Genomic DNA, 26,651 nt, shown 5'->3' on the forward strand with positions numbered 1-26,651 from the left:
GAACTATATTTCTGTCAATTAACCTTTGACTATTCAGCTTTTCATAGCTGATATTATCAAAAAATAGGGTTGTCCTGGTCTGACAGGATATTAAAGTTCTGCACTGCTGCAGACTTCCTTTGCACAAAAATTGAAGGAAGAAATGGCATATGGCCATAAACCTCACTAAACTAGTTCTAGCAAAAAAAGCTAAGACAGAGGGCTTAATGAAAACAGATGAAGGAAGGAAGAAGAGGAGTGAACTACATGCTAAATGCAGGGGACGGGCACCACTGATGTATTTTGGGTGATGTCCAACTATGTAATAAAAAATCAGTTGAGTCTGCAATAAGCAAGCTTCTCTGTATGAAGTAGTGGGGGACAAATAAAAATGATAATAAAGTAACAGAAAATACAGTATCTGTGCCACAAGCAAGATTTAAACTGCATTCTCTGGTGAAATCAGCATTTCCCTATAATCTCACTACTAGAGCACTGAAAGGGTTGCTGCATTGCTCTAAGTCCCAAACCACTGGTTTTCAATTAAACTTTCAATGCAATATATCAATATTATATATTACATAGATAATAGCAACTACCACTACAGATACCTCTAGTGGCAATTAACAAACATATTACCTGTTTTCTAAAAAGTAGAAAATTACTAGGCAAGCTACAGGCTTATTTGCCTGAGCACAATATTATGCAACTCTAAGAATAGATTTGAAAAAACAATTTGAAAGAGAAAATATTAGGTGAACGTAGCTACATTAAAGGTAGGTTTCATTAAAGATGGATTACATCTGAATGACTTAGTATCTGTTTTACAAAATTTAACTGGCATTTTAGGCAAAGGTAATATAATTAACTTGATCTATCTAGATTAAAGCAGAGTATTTCATATAATGTCTTTTTTTGAATTTTAAGTGATGGAATTGGGAGAGAATGTGACCTGTCAGAAGGCTGCAAGGTAGACAAGGAGCTGGCTAAAGCAACATCAGTTTAGAAGTGAAAGAGGAATTCCTGAGTTTTACTGGGATTAGCAGCAGTGTTCTGCAGGCATAGGTCATGGGACTGACCCTGCTCATTACTTGGGTCAGGAGCCTGGTTCAAAAGCCAGGCCTATACCAATGTTATGTGAAGATGTACTAAGCTGAATGGTTCTCCTAATACTGGGGAGAATCAGGTCATTACACAGGAAGAATGAGAAGACTTTGTGTATTGGAGTGATAGAAGTCAACCAAAGTTTAATGATAAAGTCATATACTTAGCGCTAAGAACATGAATTTTTGCTCTGAGCCAGGGAGACAGTAAGTATGAGTCCCTAGCATGACATGCACATGTGAAAAGAGCATGTGATTTGAGTGCAGAGTAGACAAACGATTTTTAGGAGATGCAGCAAAAGAATTTGTGCAGAGCACTGATGAGAGCTCATTTAGAGTATTGTGTGCAGTTCTAGCCAACTATGTTGAGTGACCATGAATTTAAACTGACACAGATAGAGGTGAAGTCTTCTTGTATGAGTAGAAGGACTTCCTGGCTTCTGAAAGAACACTAAAAAAGCTTGCCTTGCTTAACTTAAGAAATTGGAGATGAAAGAGGCTATGACAAGGTCTGTAAGTATCAAGGAAATAATGGTTATTTATACTAAAAAATAAAAGATCGAAAACAAATGGGTATAAACAGGTTGTGAGTCCATTTAAAATGGGAATTAGACAAAATTTTATATTAATTAATATTCATTCATATTCAATAATGATCTTCCAAAGTAGATAGAGGAGGAAGGAGATCAGTAAGGCTTCCATACGCTACATGAACAATTTATGAAAGAGACTTAATGACAGGACAGGAAAGATTCTGATGTTAGGAAAAAAATCTGTTTGTCAGATGGAGAATACTAACTGTACTGGAAAGATGCTTGGTCAGCACATCTGGTCACATTGAGGGTTAAATCTCAGACTATGGTAGGTTTCCCTAGGCCTATTCCTTTTTTTACTTTTTTTTTAACCAGGAGTGTTTGCATATGCAGCTCTTGAGGAATTGCTCTGTCTGCTAGGGATTTCCTGATACCTGGTAGCTCTGCTCTTGATGAAGGTTCCTGCTGTTCTCACAGTGAGGCAGTAACATCAGATCTTCCACCAAGAGCAGCTTTATTTCAGGTGCACAGTGCAGCAAAGTACATAAGTGTCATGTCTGAGGCTTTCTGAAATGTCCCAGGAACACTTCAGGGATGCCAGGTGCATATGTGCTACATCCATTGAGAAAATCCTGTGTTTGCACTTGGGAGCATTAATTAGTGGAAGCCTATTTCCACTTCTGTGATGTGAAGGGAACTGTTCATGTTGTCAGGAACCAGTGAAAGGCCTTTTTAGGTCTGCCTTTGTAGCACAGGGTATGATTCACTTTCTTTGGTCATCAGTGCACTTTCACTTTTTGAATGATCTCCTACCACAGGTGCCTGGGAAACAGTTCTCTCTCCTGCTTTCTTTTGTGATGTTTGGTTGTCCTGGTTTCAGCTGGGATAGAGTTAACTGTCTTCCTAGTAGCTGGTACAGTGCTATGTTTTGAGTTCAGTATGTGAAGAATGTTGATAACACTGATGTTTTCAGTTGTTGCTCAGTAGTGTTTAGACTATAGTCAAGGATTTTTTCAGCTTCTCATGCCCAGCCAGGGCACCTGACCCAAACTGGCCAACAGTGTATTCCATACCATGGGATGTCCCATCTAGTTTAGGAACTGGGAAGTGGGGGGCAGGGATTCGCCGCTCGGGGACTGGCTGGGTGTCGGTCGGCGGGTGGTGAGCAATTGCCCTGCGCATCATTTGTACATTTCAATCCTTTTATTACTACTGTTGTCATTTTATTAGTGTTATCATTATCATTATTAGTTTCTTCTTTTCTGTTCTATTAAACCATTCTTATCTCAACCCAGGAGTTTTACTTCTTTTCCCGATTTTTCTCCCCCATCCCACTGGATGGGGGACAGTGAGTGAGCGGCTGTGTGGTGCTTAGTTGCTGGCTGGTGTTAAACCACGACATTGGTCTTTAGTACTTCAAGTCTTCAGGGTCACTTGTGGTGGGCAGGAGGCAGGTAAAGAAGCTTCCAGAGGACTCTTCCAGACCTGGACTGCAAGTATGCGAGGGACTGATCTCATTGATCTGATGGCTTTTACCATTCCTGTGTTTCCAAACCACTCAGCTCTCATATACCCTTGCTCTTAACTTTTTAAAAGAAATCTGTTTTCTTGTATTTTGCGTCCATGTGGATCTTCTGGTGTCTAGTAGAATAGCTAAGATGACATTAATACTTCTTCCTTAACAGGGACACTAATTTCTTTTCATTTTCTCAACTTAGCTGCCTTTTTCCATGAAAAGTCTTTGAGAACTATCCTTCTCCCCACCCCAAACAAATTTTCCAGTAATTGTCCACTAGTTTCAAAAGTCACTGAGGAAGACTGACAGGTAGGTGCAATGACAGTACAATTGCCTCAGCCTTGTTTCCTTTGGAAGTTTTGCTAAAAATATGGATGGTAATGTAACAACTGTTCTATCCCTTTGTAATGTGCCTCTGATTTCATATAAAAATCTTAACACACTGACATAGACAAGATATAACGTCAGGCTATTCAGCAAATGTTGGGAGGAGCAAGAGCAGTAACTCTAGTAAAGCTGCATGTCTTCATAAACATAGTGGTGATTCAGGGCATGAATTAGATGTAAGATGTGGGGTTGGAAATAAATCCATGAGGGCATTTTGCTGAAGATAATGACTCTCCCAGGTTCTTTACTAATAATATACCATCAATCAGCTGAAGTTGTATACATTATTCTGATAATCATGCTGGATTTGAATTCTTGATAATCGGTTTGAAAATATACTACAAAGAATTATGAAAAAAACATTGTCAAGGGGATACCATTACACGTTGACTAACAAAGATAGATAATGCATACTATAATGAAGGCCAAAGACAAATAAAAGATGGACCACACCCACTGCATCAGCTCATCTCTGTTAAGATGTTTATTGGTGTATTACTTTGTTTTGATTAGCAATCATTTAAGCTGCAGGTGCTTTTAAGTCATGGCATTCCATTGCTCTTGGATAGCCGGATGGCCAGTAGAAACTGTGATTTGTAGAATCGGTTTGGAATCCATTATTGTCTTCTAAAAAAGGAGAAAAAATAGTGAAGAACTGATAGAAGGTAGTAGCTACAACTTATACATTTTTCAAAATTTAAGTGAAATAGTACTCTTACGGCTCACCAAGAACATGGTTTCAATGTGTCTCAAGTATGACTGTAATGTAAAATAATTCTAATGAAGAATGAATCAAAACACATACTGTGATTTTCAGAAGACTTAAATATCTGACTCCTGCTGGAAAAGTGAGACTCAACATGTCTGAGGTATCAGGAGCCAAAGTTAGGTTAATTTTTTTAACAGAGCTTTTACTATGCCATAGCAGAGGAAACATATCTGAATATGTATGTATGATGAATCATCATCATGGCATTTGCTGTCATGGCTGAATAGAGACATGTCAACGATAAATTTGTGTCAGTGCACGAATAAAATTAAGCTGTTTATGAGATTTTTTATAAAATAAGACCAACTTCACTGGATCAAGCAAAGGCTAACTTGATACTCTGTTTTTAACAAGAGGACAATAGCACCAACCTAAAGAATGTCCATCAGTAGGGAAACGCATAGAAATACTTGCCCAGAATACTTTCCCGTCCTGCCAAAATTGATGCTTCAGAGGTTTCCTGAGCAAGCATGATTATCTACATGTTTGAGAACCTTTCATCAATTTGTGTTGAGGTTTTTAAAATGCGTATTTACTTTTGGTATGGCCACTGTGTGAAGGACCAGTCTTCAGTCTGTTTTGAATCTGCCACTTGCTAGTTTTATTTTATTTCCCTTATTTCTTATACTTGTCTTCCTCATATTACTCTCAATTTTCCAGCTCTGTATCATATTCTTCTCTCAATTTTCTCTCTTCCACCTTTGGAATAACTTAGGGAATAAGTAACTTTGATGGCCTCGAGATGCAGTGCTATACGAAGCAGTTTCTAATTCCCTGCTGTAGGGCTAGATGGCCCAAGGGTGCTGTTATGTCTTGCTGGCCATGCTTTCTGCAGGGTGCTTCAGAAGTAGAGTATTAGGTGTAGCTGAACTCTACTGAAGCTGAGAGCAGGCATAATAGAAGTCTGATACATATTTTTGGTGCAGGTAGAAGTCATGTTGCAAGACTTACCATCAGGGTGTTTCACTGAGGAAACATTCAAAATCCTTCCCCTATCTTGCCACCTCTTTTCTACTTGTGGCCTCCCAGAAGAGAAGGAACTTACGGTAACATGTTAAGCATAAAACCCAAACACTTCCTCTTGGGCCTGAAAACTCTTACTGTTACATCCAAGCAGCATGCAAGCTTCTTGTTCCCAGCACATGAAGAAAGTTGAGACCACCTTGCCATTTTATGGACCAAAGCATCCATCCTCAAAATCCTGCTTATTTTTTTGTTTTATTTTGCAGTATTATACTGAAAATTTAAAAAAAATGACAAACCCATGTAGCTAGACATTTTCTTAACTATTTTTTTTCCAAGCTAAAAGTTTCAAAACTGCTGTAACAGTAGCTTTGTTGGATTTAAGCATTCTGTTTATCAAGTAAGAGAATTCAGACTCCCAAACTGACTTTATATTTTGTTTCTGCAAAATACATCTCTTTCCCTCTCCCTAAGACATAATTTTTTTGATGGAGAGTCTGACTGGAGATGAAATCTGGATTTTAAGAGGTGGATTTTCAGTCTGTTCTTATCCAGAATTCCATTTTACTCTTGAGTTCTGTGATACGACATTACTTGTCAAGACATTCAAATACAAACCTCACCATTCACAAATTCAAGTGACAAGGTAGCTGTTTTTAAAAGCTGTATCAAGTCACAGATTTAAATGAAACATGCAAGTGGATTTACCCATCACTTCTTCAACTGTGTCACTGAAATGCTCCAAATATTGGCTGAGCATTTATTCTAAACAGCAGTAACATATTAGTACTTAGAGAGGCTGCTTACCTGTTTTTCAGCAGCATAACTATTTTGCTTCTCCACAGGGCCGTTTTTCAATGCTTTCTCCCTGGCATGGTCTGCCATCAGGTTCTGGTGTAGGATTATTACACTGGCGAGTTCGAGTGCTTTCTCCATTGACGCAGGTGGACCAGGCGCTCCAACAGCTCCAGCCTCCATCAGTGACAACTGGTGTTAAGACACCATAATAGGATTAGTCCAGCACCTCTCTGTCTTCTGTGCAGTGACAGAGAGATAAATTAGAGCTTTTTACTTGGCACTTTTGAGGGTGGACAAGGTAGACCATAATTCAATTCTTACCTTCTCAGTTGTGGTGACTCTGCAGATCACTGCAGCCTACAGCATACAACCCATCACACAGATTTGGCTTTTGAAATTGCTCTTGTCAGCAGCACTGCTTAAGAGCCCAGAGGTTTCAACATTATTGTCACCCTTGGAAGCTGCCCGAGTATCAAGTTCTAAGGCCCATTTTGGGCACCTGTGTTTTAGAAACTTGGCCACAGAGAATGAATTTACTGCACACTAAATTTTTTACATGTTGTGGAACTGCATTCATCTTCTTCTTCCCCTTTGTGGGCCAATCCGATATTAAGCTAGCACAGTAATTATGAAATGTGATCATGTGTTAGCAAACACAGTGCTTTTGCAGCAAACTGAAGACAAAACAGCTTATGATGTGGTGAGATTGCTTTTGCCTAAAATCAGTTTACCATTACTGCACCATGCTTCAATAATGCTCCTATTTACTTACATGAACTTGGGGTATCGTTCCAAGACACACCAATGTATGTGGGACAATGAACTCTAAATTAGAATGCCCTCTTTATGGAAAGAACCCAGTAACTTACGCTAACTTCCACACCATATAACCATGAAGTTTGACAGCAGTAGGTATAAGGGAGTACTATGATATCTTTCTGTCCTTATGAAGGCTCATTTTGTCAGCATATTGTTCACAATAAAAAATATGCTCATTTTAGTCTGTCTGGGGTATTTACTAACCTTTAACTAATGTAGATTTGGGAATCTGACAAGCAATTCCCTTAAAGTAGCTTGAGCACATGCATGTACAGGCCCCATCTACCAGCACAAGGGTGCCTCCATTTTTGCAGGGTTCACATTTGCACACACTGTATTCGGTAACGTAGTCTTCAATTGCTCTTTCCAAATTTTGTTTCTTTAAATACGCGTTTCTCATCTTAACTGGAACAAGTGTATGTATTGGAGAAGGCTGTAGAAGAAAAAAGCCCATGCATAACAGACTTCCCTGAAGTTCTGAATCCTTTTGATACACACATCACTCAAGTAAGCATCTGAATAAACTGTCAAGGTTGTGGCAGTGTGCTCCCCCCGCTGCCCCTGCTTAAGCCATAACCAGCAGTGGAAGTTGTGATGGCTGCATCCAGCTTACCCTGGATTTCGGGGGACAGGTGGCAGCATGGTAGCCAAGGGCTGCTTGGAACAGTGACCCAGACATCTTGCCAGTATGCAAATATAACTGTAAGTCAATCATCTTACTTTATAAATAGTGGACAGCCAGTCTGGGGCCCATTGAGCTCTCCTGCACAGCAGCGGGCTGCATGGCAGGATCTCCCCTTGAGTAGGGACACCTCACAAGGTTACTCCTTGAGGTTGAGAAATTTCTTGCCGCAACATATTCTTGGTAAGTGATTAATAGCAGGCTAAACTTTGAAATCTTAGCTAAGTGATATGAACGATTGATCGCACATGTATAATCCTTTAGACATAAACCATTGAGCAAGTCTGTGACTAGGAGTGGATCCAGCTGCACCTAGAGTCCTCTCTTTGAGAAGGAGTTCAGAAAGCAAGGGGGTCCTTTCAAACCTCATGACTCAATGGGACGGTCTCCCTGACAGTTTTTTCTGACCCTGTCCTGTATGCAGTAAATACTCAAACATACCTTGCCATCAAATCTTGTTAAACACTGTCACATTTACCATTGAACTTTGTTAACTCACTGTTTTACATCAATAAAGTACACTGTTGTTTCTGTCTTATGAGTGAAGTGCATGACTCCATTCGTGACAAAAATGAAGAAAATATCTGCAAATTCATGATAAACTTGCAGTCTCACCTCCATCTTAGAACAAAAGCTTTCAAACTGTAAGAGCCACAGCTCTGAAGAAGTTGTACTTACCCGTTGCTGTATCACTACTGGAGCATCAACCAAAGACTTAGCCCACTGTATGTAATCCTCTACATCAACCATTTTGGATCCTCGCAGTAACATTTCTTTTATTTTAACTGAAAAATCAATTGTCCCTCCATCAACGAAGGAGATAACATCATCAATGACAGCGTCATCCTTATGTTCTGCTGCAGAAAGAAAGAAGAGAAGATGAAGAAAGTTGGATGTCCATGCATCTTGAAGAACAATTGTCTTTTTAGCACAAGTCCATCTCTATAAAGTGACTGTAGAGAGAAGAACCCTTCACTCACTGATTGTGGTGGAATTCAATCTTTTTTTGCTCATACCTCTTATGTGGGAGGAAATCTTCTATTTTGCATTTAAATCAGAAAACCCTATATCTGAAAGGAAAGAAGGGGTAGGGCAAAATGACAGATATCATGGAGATCGTAGCTTTTTGATAACAAGCCAAAGATAATATGAGTAATGCTACTGTCTCACATGAGCTGAACTAGAAAAGGGCAGGAATTAGACTAGTAGGAGGTTTTGCTTCATAACTAAAACACAGGAAGAGAGCACTGGAAAGAATTGCCTCTTCTGTGCTCAGTAGTAAATTCTCCTTGCCTTTTGCAATTTTTAGGTCATGTGATAGAAAAGTAATTTCCAGACACACAAAGGAGCAGAGAGGAACAATGACAGGCAGGGGAACACAAGTAGCTTAATAAGAGAAAGGAAGCCCCTGCCTTGATTCCTCCCAGGCCTGTCCCAGCAGAGCTATTGGCCCTACAGGATGGGGCTGAGGATGAAGGAACAGCAAGATGAGTCAATGGAAAGGCTCTCTGGATGCAAAGAAGGGCATTTTGGGATTGCATAAACTTAAAATACTTAGTGTGTGTTTAGGAGAGTACCGTTGAAGAGGTAAGGGGGGGATCAAGGTGGCTTTGGGAGGAACAATCATGCGAAGGTAGAGGGATAAAGGCAAAAAAGGGGACTGATTGCATATAGAAACGTGGCTGAGCAGTGAGCTTGTCTGCTGCATACTGTCCTTGATCAGTGCAGTCTGTCCTGGCCTACCATTAAATTCCATTTCTAACTATTTTCCTGGGTGAGGGGACTCTATTCCTTGTGCATATGTGTGTATGGAGATCTGTATGCCAGCAACTAGAGTTGGAAAATGGCTGATAGGGACCTGGTATTTGTGGTGCCAGTAACTGGAACGAGTGAGTATACATGTGTCAGTGCATGATCACTAGCAAATATCAAGCCAGACTAGAAGGTGAATAGGGTTAAGTGGCTTGGGAGCCAAGTATCAAAGTGGCTGTTAGTCTGGCCTAGATATCTACATCTCTAGAGTCTAGAGTGAGAGAACTGGAGGAGTTGGCTACTGGAGTGACCAGGGTATTTAGGCCAAATACTGGAGAAACCACAAGGTCTTGAGGTTGACTGACACCTGTTTGCATGTGAGTGTGTGTCTGTGCAGGGCAAATGGAGATAAGAGGATCCAAGGACCAATTGCTGGGTAGACTGCGCACCTAGGGCCAGTCACTGGAGGCATCCATAGTGTGTGTGTGTGTTGGTGTGCATCAGGTGGTCTGTACCAGCAATGGAACTGGAGCTGTGGTCCTTGGGTTGTTGTATATCTGGGTGCCAGTAACAAGGGAGACTAAGGATCCAGTTGCTGGTTCAGTTGAATGTCTAAGGTTAGCTGCTGGAGGGATCTGTGTTGGCTATGTATGTATATTGAGGAGGGGCTGAAATATCTGACAGTTGTGTTGCCTGCAGAGACTATCAGCTCTAGATGACCCTGCTTGAGCAGGGGATTTGGACACGATGGCCTCCAGAGGACCCTTTCGACCTCAACCACTCTGTGAATCTGTGATATTTCACACTAACAGACTTTCACCCTGATCAGATGGAGAGAAGAACAGGATGAAGCCACTGGTGCTGTTTGTGTTTGCCTGAGTGCTGTGCTTTTGTGTATATCGATTTGTGTGACTAGCAATGTGTGTATGTATCTATGTGTTAGGTAAGTATGTTTGTGTGTGTGTGCACCTACTGGGAACACATGCTCAGCCTGGCTTGGTCTGGGAGCATGGAAGTATGGCAGCCTCACCTCTGCTGATCTACCAGATTTGTCCTTTCCCTAACAGCAATAGCTATATTGATTACAAAAAGGGAAAAAAATGGTATTTTGCCTTAAGGAAAAGATGTAATGTAAAATACAGATATACTTACACTTGTCCTTCACATGAATCTTTTCACATTTACCACCCTCAATATTAACATCGGCATGTAAGTCTTCATATGCAATATTGACACCTAAGTGGTAGCCAAGGCATCTTTTCACATCTTCTACAGTGATACCTAGAAGTGGAAATAATTAGGTGATTAGAGGGATTGTATGACCATAAATAATGTGATACTATTATTCTTGGAGAATAAATTTCAGGGCTATTGGACATGTTTATGGCTTTCTTCTTCCCATTTATCTCCTGCGTTTTCCTCTTCCACAAAATGAATGTGAGGATGATTGTATCTGAAGCCCCTGCACAGAGGCAGGTGAGATCTACAGTAATTAGGAAAATACCAAAACCTTCCAAAAACTGATTTCTGTTTTCCTTGATCTAGCTAAAAGCAGATGTCCCTCTAGGGACCACTCTTTCCGTATATTCTATTGGAATTCTATCTTTCTCAGCTGCTTATCATTTGGTATTTTTATGTGCTAAATTGTTCAATCCTCCCAGTCTCTGTCCCCCAGCCTCAAACATGTTTCTCCACTCCTTTTCCCCATAAAGTTAATTAAGGCCACTAATCTCTTACAAGTGCTCTATTCACATAATTTCTAATCCTCCTCTATCTGCTACTGCCTCCAACACTACTTTTTATTTATTAAACTCAAACATATAATCTGGAACTTCACTTTTGTGTTCAGAAAGATTTTGCTTAAGGTTGGTACTTAAAAAAAATCCAGCACCACATTATCCAGGTGCTGAACAGAGTAATAGTGGGATACGTAAGTGACAGCTTTGCCCTATATCCCTTTGCACAGTCTGAATATCTGATTGTAATATTGTTGGTGGTGCTGTATGCATCAGGTACTTATTTTCTGATCTCCAAAATCAGCATAAGAATTACCTTTTCTAACTTTATTCTAGAATGATACTTTTAATCCATCACAAAACCACATATATCTGAACTGCACATGAAGGAGGATTAAATTGCTACTTTCCTATTTTAACCAGGGCAAGGAAAATTCCAGGGTGAATGTTAAAATCTATAAAAACAGTTTCAACACACTCAAGTGCACTGTGTGATTTCTAGGAAGTTCTTCAATTTATTCCTTATTTTTTGCCACTACCATACTTGTAGAGCGATTGTACTCCAAGAAGGTACCAACTAGCAAATTTGATTTAAGGTTTAGGCAGATTTTCTAGGCATTGAGGATCTCTTGTGAATCATGTCACACTAATTAGTATTGCTAGCATTCTGAAGAGGTTTGTTTAAGATTTTTTTTCTTAGTTACAGACTTAAAATACAGACTTCAAATAATTCTGGAAGTTACAAAGACTGACTCTCATCTCCGTTGAACTCATGCAATTCTGTAATGTCACTGGTGTGCCACAAGCGGCACACCCTGAAATGTGCTGTTCTCAGTAGTGCTCCATACACACAAATCTATCCTCATACTTCTCTTTGCATGACTGGAGACTTGGTGATAATCTGCATAACACAGCAAGGCCAACAGAATGCATACCTATTCGAGACATAGCGTAATTATCCAGCACGTACACAAGTTCATATTTTCCTCCTACAGTTCCAGAGACTGCATAGTGGGTTCCATAATCTTCTAGGAATTTGAAATATTCCCCCTTATCATATTCAGCAGGCAGCAAGTTTAGATCATCAAGGAAACTATCTGTGAGACGGACATCACGACTCCTCATTTGGAATCTTCCCAGCTGAATCTTTCCTTTTACATGCAGAAAGGTTTGGTTCTAAATGCAGGGGGAAGAAAGCAGATGAAAGTGCCATTCTGGTATGAAGCACAGCAGGAAAATCTGTTCTATTTTGCTTACAGGGAAACACAGCACCATTAAACATGGCATTCAATATAGCATTTTGGAACAGGGACAAACTTGTTCAAATTGAAAGTTCTCCAATTTAAACTGAGGAAGTTGCAAGAGATTTAGGTAATTTCAGTTCTTTCAGTTTTGCAGAACTCTCCCCTTACTAATTTCAGCAAGCCCTTTGTGATCTATTTGACAACAAGGTCTTCTCTTTAAGTACAATATCTACTGAAAGTGCCTCTCTGACTTCCCTAACATTGAAAAGTAATTCCATATGGTTTGCTAGATAACAGAAGCTGCCCACTGAGGTCAGCTGGAGTTTTGTCTTTGTTTATAGTCAGAGCAGAACTAAGTTCTCTCTTTTATTGGATCACTTCTCTGTTATTAGACTGTCAGGAGGAACAGCACAGCTCCAATTAAAAAGAAAAAAACCAAAATAACATTGTAAAATGAAAATTAATTAGGAAAAATTTCCTTTGAGGCTTTTGACCCATACAGACATACTAACTCTAGATTTAGTGACTGATATTTTCATAAATTACACTGCAGATGGTTTTATATCATAATCTAATCTAGGACCTAGCTGCTGCCCGTAACACATGACATCTTGTGAAATAGTTGCACTTAAGACTCTGAGCAAACACATGCCTTCCAAACCCCATTATTATCTGCAGTACTTATGTGACTCCCTTAACAGTAGTGCCTAATAGGAGGTACGTAAAAGGGATTTTGCAACTGACCATCGTGCTAGTTGGCACTATTTAAAGAATCTTAAACTGCTGACTAGGATGCTGCTTAGGACTGGCAGAAATCTTCAGGCATCTAAATTTCTGTGAAGAAATTTTTGTAGGTGGAAATATTCCTACCATCCAGCATGTACAAAATCCCTTACCCTCTGGGCTTCTCCTGGCTTTAACTTGCAGATGAGCCCTGGAGGGTTCTCGACCAGGGACTGCCACTGCAGCAATGTGAGTTTACGGTGATAGACCTCTACCAGTGACAGATCACAACTCATTTTCTGAACTGATTTCCAAGCAAGAATTTGAAGCCAAAACTCCTATCACAAGCCACTAGACTATGAGCAACCTGTAAGGCACCCTGAGCTACAGAACTTGATCTTTCAGGTCTGTGGAGATGAACGTTTTGAGATTTAAATAGTCCTTTTCCATCCCAAGAAAACTCATACCAATACAAAGTCAGTGCTGTATGTCAGCTTCTCTTCATAGTACAGACCTTTCTCTTCAGCATTATTTTAATTAATCAGTTATAAAAGTTATCTTAGTTTTCCTTTATATCAATTTGATCTCCAGAGCTCTGAAGGGGTCCTGGACAACAAGGCTGACAAGAAACTTGAAAGATTTAATTAGTTGAGGCAGATATATTCTTCTTTGCATGTGGTGCATTTCAGCAATATGGAATTGATGTACCTTGTACATGACGGCATGTCACGATCACAGACTTCGGTGTATACGGTGGAAAAGGGTGTTTGACCTGGGTGGTTAATTCCACTAGCACCCAGCTGCTGGATTAGGCCACAGTGTCTAGCATGTCTAGTATCATTTTTTGTGGTCTCTCTTTGACCTCATTAGATGTTAAGGCTACTTCTTTACTAGTAAATAAAATGGGATAGGGCCTTTCCTCTGTCTCAAAGGACAGGTAGAGAGGTACGGCTTGTGTGCATTTCCAAAATAGGCTTGCTTTCTCCAGACTGCCTACTGGGAACATTCCCTTCAAACATGCTGCAGGTGACCACAGGATAGGCATTGCTTATGAGAACATGAGAGCTCACACATACCAAAATCATGGCAGTGTGCTAGTAAAACTATGGATTATTGTGTGCCAGTGCTAATGCCCATGCCTCTTAGCCCAGGGTAGTTTATTACTACAGATATACCTGAATGGCTGAGATCTGACCTTTCAGTTATTATTCTACACGTTTATTTTGTCTTTACCTAGCATGGGCCTGCTCAGTGGCAATTTCTATCCCAGGACTTGACCTAATTTGCCCACACTGCACTAGATCAGAGCTGCTCTCTAATCAAGATAAGATTAGAGATATTTGGCTCTTTCTCACAATCAAGCCCATGTTGAAGATGAGGGTGGTTGCTATTCAAGGATAAACAGTGGGAAAATGAATCTACATTTGGTTACTCTTTGGCCACATCTGAAATCTTAACCCTAGTATTACCAGTATTTCTTTTTTCATGCATAAATTGCAGAAAAGCAGCAGGCAACTCAAATACTGAGAAAGATTAATATTGTGTTATTCTAATACTGTGTAAATTCTACTGTTTGTAAAATAGTTACATTAAACTCTTTAGCTTGATTAAACTTACCCTTTCTGTGGAGCTTTTCAGGATAGAGCTTAAACTTGAATTCTTGCTATAGTGATACTTGAACTTTTGTTCTAAACCGGTTTTGTTACTTCCTTCAGTAGGTCTGTATTTCAGAGACAGGTCAGCATTAAAGTGTTTTTGTTTTTCTATATAAACTTCCCGTAACATTTTTACACGGTCGTGGTAGAACACAGATGTGAAGGTTTTGTCTGCTTTTGTCTTAGAAAGGATAATGAAAAGGTTGTATGAGAAAACAAAACAGGCATTAATAGAAAAATCTACAAAGCACTTTAAAGTGGTATGTTTTACATAGCGTAGCAATACATTTTCTTACAGCTCTTTTTTCTTTTAAAAGAAAATGAGTGGAAATACCACCCCTTCCCCAAACCACCTCATCTGGATCAGCTCAGTCATTCAAAACTAAACAGAAAACTTCAGAGTCAATACTTCAGTGAGTGTTAAATCTTAGCATGTAACATTTTCAAAGTAATTTATGTATGTGTGTTAACAGTTCCTTTACATGTAAGGAGCAGTAGTCTCCATATCCTTCCTAGAATGCAAACAAGATTTGCTAATAGGTTCTGACATCTGAAATGAATCAAAATTATGATTTTGCTTTCTTTTCTTATCGCAGGCAATAGCTAATTCAGAATACTTATTTCAGCGTTGTTTATTTTTGTATACTTTAACAGAACATAAGAGTTCTAGTAACTGGAAATGGTTATGCATCAAAATAAAAAATGAACAATGATGTCTGGGTCAGATATACTCATTTTGGGCAGGATCTGGTTTAAATTGTCATTGTTCTATGGAGTTCCTACTTACAGTGATAGGCAAAGCATTTGGTAAGCAAAATACTGCTTTGATTTCTGAAAGGCATCTGACATTGATGTTTCTAAGATCATCAACATTTTTGGTGTTCATACCTCACTGGAAGTCATAGACTGAATCTCAAAAGCCTATAAGATTTTTTTTTCCAGTGGGACAGAGAAGGTCATCACTTATTAGAAAGCCCAAGCAGGACGAGAGTACCATAATATTATTACTGCCTTTTTATCAGTGTCTTTTGTGTGTCCTTGAAAAAGTAGCTTGATTGCTGTTCTACCCAGTAAAAGTTAGGTATCATACTCCTTTCTGTACTTCTCCTGTTTATCTCATCCACTTACATTGTAAACATTCCAGAAAGACAGTTTCATTTACTGGGCATGGGTGCAGCAATGAACATGTGGGAATTTATCTGGCACAACTGAGCTTAACTGCTAAAGCAAATGATAATATAGCCTGTTTCCCTCTGGACTTTATCAAAACCTTGATGCTAAAAAACTGCTGCTGCCTGACTCAAGAGATATGCAGAGTCTTCCAGGAGGATGTCAGGATTCCTCATTCAGTTAAACACATCCTAGTTCATACAGAAGGACTTAGACTTACATCGTAATTGAGAACACCCACGTTCCATGGCTTGCGGTAGTATGCCCGTGTGTTTCCATCACGCACCCTTTCACAAAGACCATTGAAAAAGTCATTGTCAAATGGGCTGGCCATTGGCTGCATCCCTAGAATATTGATTCTACAAGAGAAATACAGGAGATGTTACACTTCAGGAAAGGAGGTGTCAGCACCCATAGCCTGTAGACAATGATGTTATGACTGGAAAAGACAGATTCTGTAAGAGATGGAGATTATAACTGTGGAACCCAATCTTGCTTCATCCACAGCAGCATAAGCATGCCTCATCTCTTGTGGTCTTCTTATTTGTGTAAGGGAGATAACCATACCTCTTTTGTAAAGCACTTTAAGGGCCACGCATGAGAAATAAACAAATAAAAGTAGATATTAAACATCAAACACAGTGAGAACTTTAGTAATAAAAGGGTGTAAAAACCATTTCTTCTTGACCGATGTATCTGTGAGGAAGCATTCCTTATAGGTTTGAAGGGGACAACTCTACAGCTACTTTTAACCTTTTTTTTTTTTCATATCTTATATTAGTTTGTTCGCTGGTAGGAACTTTGGTATCAAGTGTATACCAGATCCCTCAAATCTGTAGAAGGAATATACAGCTACTCCTAGCATTGTCTTTTCTACCAGGGTGTGACCTGGTGGAGTAATAGAATTCCCTGGAGCAGAGGAGAGGAAATCTGAACCACTACAAATCCAGAAAAGCTGGCATATCGGCTGCATATCTCTATGCATTTATGTACAAATGTACAAGAGATACTTTGAAAAGTAACTGCTCCTTGGAGGATTATATATCCTTTTTTTTGCCTTCCTGTGTCTGTTTCAAAGATTTGAATTTTTTTTCAGTATTTCCAATATTTATGTCTGATACATGTCCATATACCTATCTCAGTGCAGAAGTGGTTATCAATTCATCAAAATTACCAGCATCACTACTGCACATCTGTACATTTTTTCATGGAAGATTTTAGTAATGGATTATAATAGAAATAATAAAGAAGCTACTTCTAAAAATGCCTAAGTACCTGGCTTACTTCCCCATGCTACAAGAGCAGCGTTTTTGCTCTTGTGCAGTAATACTATTATCAAAATTAAATGAAAAGGATGCATCCTTTTCATTTAAACACAAGGTGGTGCTCTAGTATACTTTTATTTTCATTTGTCCAGTTTGGATAGCTGCCTTCTAACTCGATTTGTAGATAAACAATGTGTCACACTTTATTCTTGTTTGAAAAGAAAGAAATCCAGCAGGGCATGAGAACAGAAAGGTTAATTTTTGACTTAGATTAATGAGGAAAACTCCTGTGAGCAATGAAGATCTGGGAAGTGGAGAATGCAATACTGGAAAAAAGCTGCAGGCAGAGTGTTGCAGTAAGTCATCCCATTGTATAAATAATCAAGATATGTTTTCTCCCTTTTAGACAGGCAAGTTAGTAATTGGGAATGACTGATTCGTTATGAAATATCGCTTGAAACATATCTATAAGCTTTAGATTTAAATTATAAATATTTTAAGTATATTCATGTAATTCATTCACGTAATAATTGATTTATACTGTCTGTAGAAATATTTTATCCTCTGCAAGTATACAAAATAAAACAGTAGTTAGGTGTTCTTCCAAAAGCTACATAGCATTTCTGAATACAAATGTGAACACAATTCAGATTCCACTTTTGGGAAAGTCAGTTTGACCCAGTGCTTTCAGCTGGCTTTGGAGACAGTCCTAGACTCTTCACAAGGCCCAGTAGTACTTTTTCATTCATTACATACCCTTGCCCTGCGGTCCTGCCAATTTCAGACACATCAATATCATGGTTATGGCATGGTGATCGTGGGTTGGATTCACAGTTATCTTCATCAGAAAAGTCTCCACAGTCATTGTCTGCATTACACACAAGTCGTTGCTTTATACATCGACCTAATCAAAGAATAAAACATTGAATGAATGCTTTTTTTTCCAATATGGACTTTAAATAACATGCCCAGCTACTCTTTATTGAGATCTTCCTCTTCTTATAGTTCTATTATTGCCAGGAACAATTCATGTCCTACACCTTGCCTCTTTCAAATGAAAAAACCCAACACTACTATATTTATTTATGAGTTTACTAGGATGGCTAAGGAAAGTAAGCGACAGGAGAACTACTGTCATTTGCAGAAATTTGTTACTCCCTATGATTTTTTCTGTATTAACCTTTGATTATTAGTGTTGGGTTTTTTTAAACTTGTATTAAGAAAATACAGGAAAATATTAATTCAGTATCAACAAAAAATTATTTCTAAATTGTTTAAATTGTTGCCAATGGACTATATTATTTGGACACTCTAGTGTCCAAAACTATAGCGATTTGTGTTCTAAAGCAACAGTGAAGTAGTAATTCTCCTGAGGTTGCGTATTACAGGTTTTACAAAGACTGATTTTTTACTACAGGAGTTAAAATTTTTGGGTAAATTTAGCCTTAGCATAATAAAACAACGCTTGTTGGTATCAACTGCCTCATCTGTAAGTGCCACACAGTGGCTGTGAACTAGTAGTTAAACACATACTTTCTAATTTTTCTTTCTCTACTTGCACATCACAGTATCAGAGATAAAGACAATACTGACAATGGCTTGGGACTCAAAATTCACTTACCATCTTTCCTTTTCTGTTTTGACTAGTTTTATTACCATTAAATTTTCCTATTTTATTTTGATTTACGATGAATCTTGAACATTACGTTCATTCATATGCCATGCACGTATCACTTTACAAATTTACATCTTACTTTGGATCTAGAGGCATTCTGGTCTCCAGCTAGCATCTATCATACGTACCACTTCGGTCAGTAAAACTCCCTATCCTTTTTGTTAAAATTCCTTCTGTCCCAGTTTTATGCAATGATTTTTCATAACACAGTGATTCTGTAGCAGGTGGAGCAGTTATGCTAGGAGAAAGGACACTCATAGTATGGTCAACTTTTAACCGTGGAGTAGAAATTACAGGAGAAGAATTTAAACTAGATGTAAATTGTAATGGGAGATGAGAAGAATGTACCCATTCTCAAGCATTGCTCATGCTGTAGTTTTGGCGTTGTGGCTTTGCAACCACCTGTCTACACACTGGGGACTCTTTAAACCCTAGCAATAAGGCGCTGCTTCAGGAAATGATCCCCAACTAGAAAAGCACTGAAGCGTATCTCTCTTTTTGTGTATGTATTTTGTCTTCAATGGAAACTGATTTAACTTCACAGAACTAAGTAAATGTGGTTTCCTGAGTTACTGCATAACTCGCTATGGCACAAAACCAAAACCTACCAGAATTGCATTCAAAGTCAGTACCACAGCCTTGTTCTGGTTCTTCAGGACAGACTTGGCTGGTTTTACAGCTTTGTGTATCTCCTAAGGTCTCCAGGCATGGTCTTCCATCAAACTGTCCGAATCTTTCAATGCGTCTAGAGCGAAACTTGAAGGATAAATAACACTATTAACATTGTTTAGAGAGAAAAGAGAACTACCAGAACTGAAGGATTTCCAGCTTAGCTTAGAACTTTTCAAGATGAAGCATATTTGGTGAAATTTTTTGTTGAAAATGCATAGGCACAGCTCATGGTATAAAAGTGTACAGGAACACTGAATTAATAATAATGTCTTAGCAAGTATGTAGAGACGCTTATTTTTCACTATGTAGTTTATTTCACTATTTTCAATCCAGAGAGGAAATGCTTCATATATATCTTGTATGCTTTCAAATCTTTCATTTTTTTGAAGTCTCATAAGAAGAACTCCCCTAAGAAAATAAAAATCTGCTTTTGAAAAAAAAATTGCTTTTTATTTAAGAAGGGAAAATGTGTTGAAAAATAATGTTCTTAATAGAAACATCCACATGGCCAAAATAGATAATTTCTATCAACGAAACATTTTGAATGAGAACACTTGACCAGTTTTGGTCATCTGGGTGTAGTCTCCTCTTACTCTTATGGCATCAGATCTGAAATGATCAAATCATGAACATACAATATTAAGAGTTGCAATCTGATATTGTCCCATAACCAAAAAGCAGACAGATGATATCCCTTTGGTTGTGGCTTTGGACCAAAGACTTCCAACTGTAGCTTACCCTTTGATAGGTGCAGGGGTCACAGGGCCCCCATGCATTCCAGCTGCTCAGCTTACAATCTATTGGAGATGGAGCATTCAGTTCCCTTGTTCCCCTGTGGAAAGCTTTTTCTGAAGAGCTGTGAAACAAAACAATCCAGTACAGTCCTGGGCAGTACACTAAAATCACATGTCAGTTTGTGTTTAAGCATAGACCAATTTTGGATTTTGGAAGCATCTTCAAGCCACTTTCTGCTTCATTTTCACAGCAGTACTTGGTAGTTAGATGTATAAAGAGTTACCTAATCTTAAATCCTTTGGTGGTTTAAAATTACATTAAAAAAACTTTGAAGACTTAATAAGCCAGCTCTTTTCCCCCTTTTTAGATCTTTGTGTGTACTCCTGCTTTTTTGGCGGGTCATGTTATTGGAGGATCAAACAATAATACACAGAAAACATCTGCAGTTCCCCTATTCAGACAGTGGCTGTGTTCCCCACATTTAAAGCTGAAGACAAAGCAGCACATCTCAAGTAGACGTAGCACTTTAGTACATCTTTGTGATTTTTCAGCTTATTAACTTTAATTGGATTGCCCTTAATTCTAGATAAAAGTTTAAATGCTTTCCTGAGTTGAAAGAAGGCTCATAAATAAAGGTACTATTTGCCAATAGGCTAACTTATATAGTTGGAAAAAACAGGCAAGTGTTTAGCTATCTAAGTATTCTTCAGCTTGCCAAGTTGAATACTTTGCCAGTTAGGTCTATATTTTCTAAAGTGACTCTTCATTTTGGTGCCAAGTTTTAAATATATGAAACTCCTGGCTCTCAGTAAGTGAAATGCCATCACTTCATAGAAATTGAGTTTCTTTAAAGCACCCACAGTTCAACATTAAAAACTGATGCACCGTAGGATGACTTGTTAATTTTAAAAACCAAGGCCAATAGCTTACTGGTGACCTTGTCTTCACAGGTAAGAATGCTGGAAAGCAAAGGAATGGAGGAGCATTGAAGTCTGACTTGCCTGGTTTGCTCTCCGTAATTTATTACATTTTGGCCTTACATGCTGAGTATTCATCCACCACGAAGCAATTCTCTCTCTGCACCTCTCCAGGTTAATGCTATTGCCTCTGCTCTACAATGGGACCTTCTTTGCTGAGCCCAGCTAGTTGGCACATGTAAGAGACTGAAAGACTTAATGTCTCAAACATTGTGGTGGGGCAAGTTCTGCTTAACAAACTCTGCATAACAAGGAACACTGCCTAGCAAGGAACCACAGGTGAAAATAAGCAGATCAGCACAGATCAGCACAGGACATCAGCAACAGGATGGGGAGGGCAGGCTGGATGGTGCGCAGCTCCCTGTTCTGAGGTCCTGAGCGGGGCAGCTCACCATGCATGGCCAAAGATCAAACAGTGGTCATATCTGCAGGGAAGGAGAAGTTCCTCCCTAAATAACCCCCAAGCCCACCGGCCCATCTCCTAAAGGTTCTGAAAGCACAAATCATGCACGACACCTAATTAGCTGAATGAGTTTGAGTGCCCACCTGAAGGAGGGGCAAGGAGATGATAAAAGGACACAAACTGAAGCCTGCCACACATACGCCCACTGGAACTGGACCTCCAGGCTGACTGGACCAATGCTAGACCCAGGACTGGTGAACTCTTTCTCTCCTTTTCCTCTCTCTGCCTCACTCTCTCTTTCTCCTTTTCCACAATCCCTACACCTCATCCGTTTCAAGACATAAACCGCTGACCAAGTCTGGAACTAGGAGTGGATCCAGCCGCCCCTGGGCCCTTCTCTGAGGAGGAGTCTAGAAAGCAAGGGGGTCTGCTCTGAAGCTCGTGACCCAACGGGAGGGATCTCCTTCTTCCCTGAATTGACGTATATGGTTATCACAGGTTACACGGGTCACTGAGGTTGCTCCATGCCAATTCCTGTTAAGAGAATCCCCGCCACCTGCTGTTAACGCCTTCCAAGTTCAGTTTGCTTCTGCTGTGAATAAAATGTTTTAACTGATCATTTGGTGTCATTTCACCTTAATTTAGCCTGAGGAAGTTCTGAATTCACCAGAACCCCTCCCTGGTCTGTCCAGCCTGGGTCACAACAGCAGATCTGCAGCTCCTGCAGCGTGATGTATGGGCTTTCATTGGAGGCAGGGCCTTGCCCTCCACCCTTTGACCCCATTCCCTTGTACAAATATTTCAGGAGTCCAAACAGATGTAACCTGATTCCACAAGATTGAGAAATCTGCAGTTTGGAGTTGGTTCAGCTTTCTGGTGATATTTGTTGTATGTTCAGGTTACATACACAGTAAGTTGTTACGAGAGACCCTAAATTGACCTGTGTCTCTTTCCAGTTATTGAATCTTAAACAGCTCAGGGATCACAGCGTTGTTGTGCAACCTTTTATATACTCATCTGACCCTGACTGGCTCTGATGCCTCAGACTTTCCCCTGTCACACACACCAGCAGTAAACACGCACCACTGCTGATGGAAGTATCTGCATCATGCACTCCCACCGTCTTGCCTGCTACTCCCAAACAACTCTCTTCCCAGAATTCTCCTGACTTCAAGGTAGGGCCTGCAGTGAATGGATCCTTGGCTGAGGATCTTGCTTTTAACAGGTGGGATTCTGAAAAGAAGGAAACAGCAAAAAGCACAAATATGCCCAATATCTATGGACAGCAGAAATAAGATAGAGAATCAAGAATTCTCTCCATACAACGGGGACCTCCCAAACTCTTAGCTGGCAGGGAAGTGTGAAGTCTTGTTGTGTGCCTGGCACCAGGAATTTGGATACCTCATAGACGATGCAGATCCAACCTTGTGAAAAGTCCATTTTATGCAGAATTCCCTTTCACTAATTCTTTGGTGCACTCTGAGCACCTAAATCAATAACCCACTGGTTGGCAACTGAAACCACTGGGAACTTGGGAGATGGCATTGAATACCTGCCTTGTTCTCACACTTTTCCCTGAGCCAGCTTTAATGATCACTATCAGGAACAGGGTAATGGATCAGCTGTCTCTTTGCTCTGACCCAGAAAGACTGTGATTAGATTAATCATGTTACTTTTAATTTGAGCCTTTTCTTCTACTTTCATATGCCCACTTAGGGGCCAGCTTTCTTTCTCCAGTGCTGCTGAGGTTTACAGATCCCGAAACGCTCTTCAAGGTATATTTCAACTATTGGCTAAGCATGTGTGCTTACATACATCAGAATTATACTTCAGCCTGGGAACTAATACAGTTTTTTGAAATTACAAATCCAGTTTAAGTTGCACTGCAGTCACACTTGCCCTGTGCTATATTAAGGTTTATAACTAAAAAATAAGAAAGAAAAAGAAGTATACAGCATCTCTTACAAACTTCTACAGAAAAGGCTAAGTCCTAGAAGGTAGTTATATAGAAGATGGAGGCACCAAGCAGAAATTGCTTCAGGGGAAATACAATCTGAATATTAAAAAAACCCAACAAACAAAACCCAAAACAAAACACGACCCCCCCCCCCCAAACTCTACCATGAGAAAAATTAAACATTGTAATACATTACCTATGGAAATGGTAAAATGTGCCTCACTGGAAATATTCAAGACTGACTGACAGGAGCCCTGGATAACCTAGTCTAAGGCTCTGCTTTGAACAGAACATTGTACAAGATCTCCAGAGGTCCCTTCCAACCTAGATTTTTCAATGTATTCTACAGTTCTATGAAATTCTGCAAAGTTGTAATGTATTTGAAGTTTGATGTAGCCGTCTAGCCTCTCCAAAGACAATTACTTCACCTGTAATTAGCTCATCTTACAAATACTCCATCAACACCACAATTTACTGTAACTTCATAATAAGCAGGCAATGCTTTGAAAAGTTGCTGTACAGTATTCTATTAAATATTTTTCCACTACTCAGCATAACAGTAACATGAACAGAGGGAAGAAATCAAAACTGACTGGTCTTGCAAATGGATGAGGATCAGCTTGTTCCTTCCTTTATCTGGAAACATGACCTTTCCATCTCCTTACTGATGTAGGACTGTAAACCTCTGGGTAACAACATCTATTCTGGCATCTTGGGTTGAAGACTGACAGGTTGTCCTTAAAGATAATAGGAGTGGGAACCCTTAGACAACAGACCTTAAAGATATATGGAGGCACCTAATAGGATTTCTAAAGGCGGATGGATATGTTATTCCTAGCAATTATCATGTATTTAGGTACTGTAGAAGTTTACATTGAAATGCATTTCTAAACTTCTAAATTACCTTGAAAATGCAGCCAAAATCCCTTGCACGAAGTAAGAATGAACCATGAAAAGCAGTGTCTAGGAGGAATATCTAAAGGAGCTATCAGACTCAAGCTAGTACAGATCCTAAAGAGTCTCCCAAAGGTTCCTATAAGTAATTATTTTGAGTCTAAAATAAAAATCCCAGGCAGAAGAGGCCGAGATTAACGTTTCAATGCAAACGGAAATCTTGCCATCAACTGTCTGCAAACCAGAGTTGATGGTAGTCTTTGAGCTGCCTTTCAAGTAGCACAGGTTTTCACATAATCCCAACTGAGCAACTCCTGCAAGAATATTCATTCAGTGATGTACACACACGCATGATCCCCCTCCAGGTTAGTGTACAAGGTTCACATGATTTGCTGCAGATCTAGCTTTAGGGTTTTAGATTTATTTGAAGTTAGAGAAGGAAAAAAAATCAGAAAAAGCTCATTGCAAACGAGTCTCATGAACGCTGAAACACCAGCAATGCATCCACTATCCAGACTGATGTGGAAATTCAAAGGAACACATATGGAACGAGCATTTTATTCAACATCACTGTTTAGAAAAAACAAAGATATTAGGAAAATTGGCAAGCCTGTAACCTCCACATTAAACACAGGGAGAAAGGGTTACTGAAAAACCATGCTGAAACAGGAGATATTAAGTCACGCAATTTAAATAGGAGAGGAGATAAAAGCAGTTCATAAAGAATGTCACTGGAGGTGGCAGGTGGGGCAAGAACAATCGAAATACCTTCTCTGCTATCCATTATTGGGGAGGCTTGAGGGACAGAAGAGTGGTCTTTGGAAAGGAAAAACCATTTCACTATCAGTACACAAAATTTCTTGCACCTTGTCTTGGATTGCACAATACACTCTGTACACCCTCAAGCCACACAGCTTAGGTGATTTGTTGTTGATCTATACTTCAAAACACAGAGCTGTTTGGTTCATCAGTTACAAAACTGATGCCTTAAGAAAAAGTCTTGGTTTGACAGTTAACACTGACCAAGAGAGAAGGCATGGCTCTCTTGAATTTAGAGACATGATAGCATCACATGAGGGCATAATTCTGCCAACTGTAGTTGCTAGCACCATCATGGAGCTGCACAGTCTTTGGTATGACGTGAAGTCAAGCTGCTGGCCCACATTGCCTGCTATGAACTATCTGTAATAATCATATATTCAGTTAGAAACAGTTGAGCCAGAAGATATCAAACCTGTGCTTTGATAGGATCTGAATGCCAAAATAATAATAACCATCAAAACATAAGAGAGGGAAGCAGCAACCTTTCTAGCTTTGAAGGCTGCTCTTCAAAGTCTGTGCAGGTATTTCAAGCAATAACAGGAGCAGCCACTCTCAGGCCTAGACACATGTGCAAGAGGCAATACTTTGTTGATCAGATAGTATTCACGTGTCATCACAAAATGCTTCACATACTGCAATTTTAGTCTTGAAGCAGACTGACCCCAATTTATTCTTAATGTACATATATCTATTATAAGACTTACACTTTCACCACTTTGCACTGACCATTCTCATAAATGACACACAGACTAGGCAGCTCTATTTCTGCTAGTGTAGCTCTTCAGTTATTTTCACTTTTACAAGGACTAAGCCTTTAGTTCTCCTTCTTGTGATACCTACAGTGAAAAAACAAAGGCTATATTTCCAAAGAACTAGAAATAGGCAGTCTAGGAGACATGAAATAGGAATAGAAGTACTGTCAGCATGATTGTGCATCTTCAGAAAGAAACAGATTGAGATTAGATTATATTTTCTCACTCAGTGTGCAGTAGAAAACAATTGCCTGAGCTCCATCTCCCTGCAAGAACACAGCTTCAGTTGCCATCAGTCACTTTTATTGTGCCATGTACATCCAAAATAAATCAATAAACCATTTCTATTTGACTCCTTGAAATACAGCAAAAAGTAGTTTCCTTTTTCATTGGGTATCTGAGCAAGCTACCATTAGAAATATCTGCATTGGAGGTTTATGCTCTGTGATGGAGAAACAAAACAGAGTAGATTTCTGAAGACAAAGAACACTTACCTTCTGCTTTCCCCCCAAAGTGAGGCAGCCACCTCTAAATTGCATAGTATGGGTATAAGCTGCAGGACAACATGCATGCTTCTCATTTTGTAGCTGAATAGACAAGAATTGCCGTGACTGAATTTGTAATTTCTTTATTTGTTCCTTTTGTTATTTATTACCAAGAGAACAAACAA

General features: G+C 39.4%; 1 protein-coding gene across 1 annotated transcript; it reads right to left on the reverse strand.

The window, feature by feature from the left end:
* Positions 1-3,979: 3,979 nt before the first annotated feature.
* C9 (complement C9) lies at positions 3,980-26,587 on the reverse strand. The gene is made up of 12 exons (XM_069775872.1): positions 26,476-26,587; positions 20,180-20,297; positions 19,378-19,525; positions 17,851-17,998; positions 16,050-16,188; positions 14,622-14,840; positions 11,973-12,213; positions 10,454-10,582; positions 8,228-8,406; positions 7,072-7,300; positions 6,058-6,237; positions 3,980-4,145 (listed from the first exon to the last, which is right to left on the reverse strand). Exons 1-11 carry the CDS (start codon positions 26,559-26,561, stop codon positions 6,077-6,079), a joined length of 1,797 nt encoding a protein of 598 aa, XP_069631973.1. The 5' UTR covers positions 26,562-26,587; the 3' UTR covers positions 3,980-4,145; positions 6,058-6,076.
* Between the last annotated feature and the right edge of the window lie 64 nt (positions 26,588-26,651).

Source organism: Haliaeetus albicilla, chromosome Z, assembly GCF_947461875.1.
Source record: "Haliaeetus albicilla chromosome Z, bHalAlb1.1, whole genome shotgun sequence".
NCBI lineage: Eukaryota > Metazoa > Chordata > Aves > Accipitriformes > Accipitridae > Haliaeetus > Haliaeetus albicilla.